Source organism: Bos mutus, chromosome 24 (assembly GCF_027580195.1).
Source record: "Bos mutus isolate GX-2022 chromosome 24, NWIPB_WYAK_1.1, whole genome shotgun sequence".
In the NCBI taxonomy this organism is placed as follows: domain Eukaryota; kingdom Metazoa; phylum Chordata; class Mammalia; order Artiodactyla; family Bovidae; genus Bos; species Bos mutus.
This window is the reverse complement of record NC_091640.1, coordinates 19,908,783-19,914,782: the sequence shown is the minus strand read 5'-3', so window position 1 is coordinate 19,914,782 and position 6,000 is coordinate 19,908,783. Positions and strand designations below refer to the sequence as shown.

At 48.2% G+C, this 6,000-nt stretch overlaps 1 protein-coding gene across 14 annotated transcripts in view; it reads right to left on the bottom strand.

Moving 5' to 3' along the window:
* Positions 1–245: 245 nt before the first annotated feature.
* The window catches only part of CELF4 (CUGBP Elav-like family member 4), a 313,419-nt gene continuing 307,664 nt past the window's right edge, over positions 246–6,000 (bottom strand). For 10 of the 14 annotated variants that reach the window (XM_070361712.1, XM_070361713.1, XM_070361723.1 and 7 more), the window contains one exon: positions 246–1,728. In XM_070361712.1, the coding sequence (XP_070217813.1) occupies positions 1,702–1,728 (27 nt within the window). In that variant the 3' untranslated portion in view covers positions 246–1,701. Of the gene's footprint in view, positions 1,729–3,394; positions 3,764–6,000 lie in introns of those variants that run through there. The other 4 variants (XM_070361710.1, XM_070361711.1, XM_070361715.1 and 1 more) reach the window with 1 other exon arrangement.

Genomic DNA, 6,000 nt, shown 5'->3' with positions numbered 1-6,000 from the left:
ATTCAGTGTTTTTTTCTGATTCTGAGTTTTTTTAAGCAATGTCTTTTTTAACTGCTCTAAAGTCATTTACCAAAGATAAATATCGTGCTTTCATTAAATAGTTTTCCTTGTTTTTTTTCTCTATCATTACAATTAAAAGTCCTACAAAATATGCAAATTTATTTACAGAAAAACAGAGCCGGCATCATTTAAACATCCCTGTTTTTCAAAATTCCTTGTAAACAGTTTCAGAAATTCTTCAAAGATTGTTTTTTTTTTTTTTTCTCTCTCTTGTTAAGGTTTTTGTGTGTGTGTGTGGTGTTTAGTTGTTTTAAGATGAAAGTTCCCAGGTCTCCCTTGCCCGGAAAGTCTCTGGAGCAAGCATGGAAGGCGAGTGAAGCGGAGGTGTCCGGGGCTTGCGCGGAGCGGGCGAGCGCGCGCAGCTCTCGGAGCGAAGCGAGGCGAGGGCGGCGGCGGCGGCGGCGGCGGGCCTTCCTGCCAGCGGCGCGGCCTCCACCGGCGGTGGGCAGCCCGAGGCCCACGGTTCTGGGCGGGTCCGGCCTGGCCCTCGGGGTCAACGGCGTCCAACAGCACTCGCGGGGAGAAGGGATTGATGCTCAGTCTAAACTCTACAAAAGTACAGTCCTACAACATCTGGGATTTTAGCAATAACGCTAACTTCTATAGGTTTTTTTTTTTTTCTTTTTTTTTCTTTTTTGCTTTCCTCTAATTTTTCTTCTATTATATAGGTATTTTAAACTTCTCCTTTTTAAAATTCTGTACAACTATTATGATTTTAAGAGGGGGGGGGAAGTTAGAAGCATTTACAGACTTTTCACAACAATTATCTTGCCTTGTCAGCCCCCTTTGTTCCCCTCGTTTTCTCACACTTCACAGTTAAGGAGTTTTTGTATTTTGTTGCTTTCCCCAAACATCCACCGATTTGTTCATCTTAACAGCTCCATCCAGACATATAATACAGAAAACCATAGGAAAGTGTCATAGACTTGAATGAGGGTAATCAAAGCGCCTCTCAAAGTATCAAAGAACTATTACCTTGCTGTTTTAAAAGCACTGAAGCATTATTTTTCCTTTTTTTAATTTTTTTGTTTTTTTTTTTTTTTTTTTTTTTAATTACATTTTTTTTCATAGAATCGCTCTAAGCTGTTTCAAGAACAGCCGTGAGGCAGAAAGGAGGTTCCCCTCCAGTCCCCCTCTATTTGACCTAGAGCTACACATCTGCAATAAAAAGTTTGGTCCTTTGGTCCCTAAATAGCTAAAGGAATGACAGATAGAGATGCTCAGTGGCGACCTCCCAGCCGCCCCCTGGGGACCAGGCCCCGCCAGCCACACCGCTTGCCCCAGCCTGCCTCAGGCGCCCACGGGCTGGAAAAGCCCCGGGATCGGGAAGCAGCGGCCCTTCCCAGTTCCCAGCCCTGCAGTCTCCCCACCTTGTCTCAAGTTATTTTGTTTGAAAGTTGCCTTGTTTTGTTTTGTTTTTTTCTTCTCATTTTTCTTCATCTTCTTCTTCCCTTTGTCATATACATATTTTTCCCCCAAACACGTGCCCTCTGAACTCCATAGACGCTATACTTTCCTTGAAGAAATGTGACAGTCACAGAGAGTGTCTGGAGTCTTCAGCTTGATTGATATTGGCTGATATGTCAAAGGTGTCATCCAACAGTTCTCATTTATAAATATATATAGAGAGAGGTTTGTTTTTTAATGTAGCCCGTTCAGCATCCTGCCCTAAAATGAAGAAAATCGGGGCTGATTAAGCCAAGAGAGGAAATGCAAAATACATCCAAACACCAAAAGGAACCTGCCTCGGGGGGTTAGGGTGGGAGCTCTGGGGGGGGATGGCGGGAGAGTGGGAAGAGACCAGTATGAGAATTAGTCATGATCATGATACGTAAAAAAAGAAATTGACTCTTGTATTCAGAGTAAGAACCACTGGGAGGGCTATAGGTGATGGCTGTGGCAGAGAAGAGGGTTTTTGATTTGGGTTCCTCTAGAGTTCTGGATTGGGGATGGCTAGATCTAAGGGAAGAATTTGTGACTGTGGGGTATGACTTCATCATTAAACTGACCTCTGAGGGATCTAGCCCAGATACAATATGTATACAGAAGCCTAGCAAACAAGATGGCAGAAATCTAGCAGCCCAGCCCGCTCCTCCCCGCGTCCGTGACGTGAATTTTGTAGAACCCTGGCCCAGTTTCCAAGCGAACTGCCTCTTTCCCAAGGTCAGTAACTATTTGCGAGGCTATGTATATATATGTATATCTGGATATATGTGTAGAAGATATTCACCTGCACATATGTGGATATACATGGATATGTGTGTGTGTGTATGCATAGATACACACACACACAGACACACGTAATGTTTTTCTCATACATGCCAGGGAATTTAGAGGAAATTCAGCACTTTGAGGAAGTGGATGGGAGAACCTACAAGAAGTTAGAACGGATTTAATCATCAGTTAAATTAACTCCGACAGTTCTCGATTTTGTTTTGAATGGTGGCTTTTTGGTGTTTTGTTTTGCATTTCAAAGAAAAAAAAAATCATGATCTGACTAGAATCAGAAGGAGAATGTTTAACCATTGTGAATTAACAAATGAGACTCGTCTCCATTCTAGCAAGCAGCTTCCACTTATACATGGGGGTGACTGGTTACATCAAGAGAGTTAGAACTGCAAAGCCCCCAGTTGAGGGGACAACGTCATGCGTATATCAATCCATGCTGGCAGGTTTTTCACACTGTTGATTCAACAAACAGCAAACCGTACACAGCAATCTAAACAATTACAACACCAAATAAAATAATAATAAAATTAAAAAACACTTGTCAAGGACCCTTTTTCAGTTGTAAACAAAAAAGTGCATTTTGCTTTTGTCAGTACTGTTTTTTCAAACCAACCAAAAAGCCCGCCCCCAGCCCCAGGTCCCCCACCTCCCCTCCCCACATTTAATTTAGCAGAAGTAGCTACAATACAAACCTTACAATTGTGACCGGGCTCTCTCTCAGAGGCCTCGGGCTTTGAGCTCTAGTTTTTTGGTTTAGAATTTTTTTTTTTTATCATTCTGTTACTGTAGAGATTTTGTTTTTGTTTTTCCTTTTGAAGTGAGATTTAAAATAGCCTAACTTGAAAAAGACCAGACCTAGGAAAGTGTCAATTGAAAAAGGCCCCCAAATTTCTAGAAAAAAATAAAATCACAATATTTTCAAGTGCAAGTAAATCAACCACGCATAGATACTTTTAAGGTGTTTTCCTTATTTTTAAGAAAAAAAATTAATGGTTTGCACAGTTAAATGATCTCATGTCCGATAATTCGGGAATTCATCTTTATTTTTACTATTTTTTTTTGTTCTTTTTTTTTTCTCTATGTGACATCTAGAGAAGCATAAAAAACGCTGAACAAGAAAAACCAAACAACAGAAAGTAAAACCACTGCAAGCACCAAGAACGAAACGAAAATGAGCACAGCAAAAAAGATTGTGGCAGCACAAAAGTCAAGAAAATGCACGTGTGATCATGACTGGCCAATCATCAACTGATACAACATCCAAGAAAAACGCTCCAATCACAGCACCTCCACGAAACTTGACGGCAATTGTCATGCAACCGATTCTTAGCCTTGTTACATGACGCCATCATGTCACACTGTGAACTTTGAGTTGATTTGAACTTACGGATGGGGGACTGTTTTCTCCACTCTCATGTGATTACGTGAACTTTATTCCTAGCTCAGCGCGAGACTGTGGTGGATTTGACTGGCCCTGGTTGGGTTGTTGGAATTTGATTGAATGACAAAAGAAGAAAAGATTTATATATATATTTATATATGTAGAGAGAGAGAGAGAGAAAGAGAGAGGACAAGAGTGTGGGTAAGGGCGGGGAGGAGGAGGAAGGGTGGGAGGGGTCGGGGATTGTGGGGAGCGGGGTGGGGGGCACAGGGAGAGTCGGGTTGAGGGTGAAGACGGGCAAGGAAGAAGTTAAAACAAAATTAAAAGGAAAAATATTTATACAGCACCAGACCACAGCATCAATCTAAAAGCTCGGATGAGAGAATAGCAGTCAAATCATAAGAGAACGGAAAAAAACCCAAAAGGATGGAGGAAGCGGCAGACGAACGACATGGGCACATCAACACACACACGCACACGCACGCACGCACACGCACACACGGTTGTTGATGCAGACAGGTGATACACTGTGAACAACAGCAGAACCTCACACAGGGCCACTACGGGCATCCGTCACGCTCCGGGTAACAGGAGGGAGGGCGCAGGCAGTTTGGCGAGGGGGCCAGAAAAAAAGAAAACAGCCCCTCAAACCACCCTGGCCGGCGAGCAGGTCAGGGGAACGGGCTCTCTGCTTTGACCCCCTCCTTGGTTCTTTCTCCCCCAGGGGCTGAGCGTGCCTCACCTCCCCAGCCTTCCTGGCTGCAGCCTGTGGTCAGCAAGGGGAGCCTGACCGGCTGGCTCCCATTTGCCGGGTGGGTCAGAGGCTGCCTAAGGTGACTGCTGTGTCTGGGGGTCCGTCTGGGAAACACTCAGCTGCCCGGGACGGTCCACACTCACGACAACCCGGCCTCCCACCCTGTCCCGGGCCCGCAGTGGCCACCGTCCCCAGGGAAGGGCTTCCCCGCTAAGAGCACCAAGAGGCTGCGGGAGGCCACGGGCCTGCCCCCTGCCGCCCAGCTTCGGCCCTCGGTCCTCAGAACCTTCAGAAAACGAGCACTCTCAGTTGTGAGATTTAGAGTCCATCACGGCAGTGTTCTCGGAATTCTACAAACACGCCCTGGCACAGCTGATTTCGTGTTTCACGGCTGCCTTACTCACTCTGCTTTGCTCCCAAGGGGGCCCAAAGTGAGGTGGGGTCCTGGCACGTGAAGCCTTTGGGAGGCTTCAAAGCTCTGACCCAGGAAAGGGTCACGGGGGAGGCTAGGGCACCCTGGAGGGTAAGTCGCAGGGAAAAGGAGAGTCCACTGGAGAGGGGCAGCTATGGGCCTGGCTCCCTACCGGTCCCTGCGGCTGTCACCCTGCTCCTCTGCTTCTCCCCTACCCCTGCCTCCCCCTTCTTGGCTCCTTCACACCCTACATCCCCCCACATACAGCTTTCTAGACTGACCCTTCTCACTGTCTTCTTTACTGATGGAGCCCTAACTGGTGCAGGCTGAGATCCCCCTCTCGGAAGCACCATCCAGTTATTCCAATTTGAGTTGTCTTGAACACGCTTCATTCACCATTTGGGGTCCTCTGCCCCCACCCAGGGCCCTGGGGGTCCCCAGCCCCACCCCCTCCTCCTGGTTACCCCTGAGCTTGCCCCTCAGTCCCTGGTCACCTGCAGCACCCCGGCCTGTGCCAAGCCTATGCACCAGGCTGGTCTCCAATGTCCCCGGCTTCTACCCACAGTGGCTCCTGCTCTCAGCTTTGGGTTTTCCCTCAGGCCGTGTGGAAGGGAAGCCTGAGACTGTGACGTGTCACTGCAGATAAGATACAACATAGCTGAGAGGTGACGATTCGAAGCCTAAATCTGGCCCCCGGCTCTGCCTTCTCTGAGGAGCCTGGGCCTCTCTACCTGCACAGAGCCCGGCCCTGCCTGCCGTCCGGCTGTTCCTGCAGCAGATTCCCTCCCTGAGACCAGGGCCCACCAAGGCCCGCCTGCAGCCCCAGCCCCTCCACAAGGAAAATCCGCAGACCCACCACCCGTGAGAGCCAACTGGCAGGCCCGTGGGGCGGGAGAAGAGGCCTCAGAACTGAGGGCCGGGGGTGCGGGGACTCCCTAGTTGTCCAGTGGTTTGGACTCTGCGCTTTCACTGCCCAGGGCCCAGGTTCAATCCCTGGCGGGGGAACTAAGATCCCACAAGCCACGCGGCACAGAGGGCACTAGGTGTCAGCCATGCAAGTGTACCTAAAGGACTCCCAGGGACTCTCCCACCCAGTCCTGGGACGCCCGCTCCTCCCCACCCGCTGGGCTCCTTGGCTGGCTGCCAGCTTTCTTCCAGCCTCCC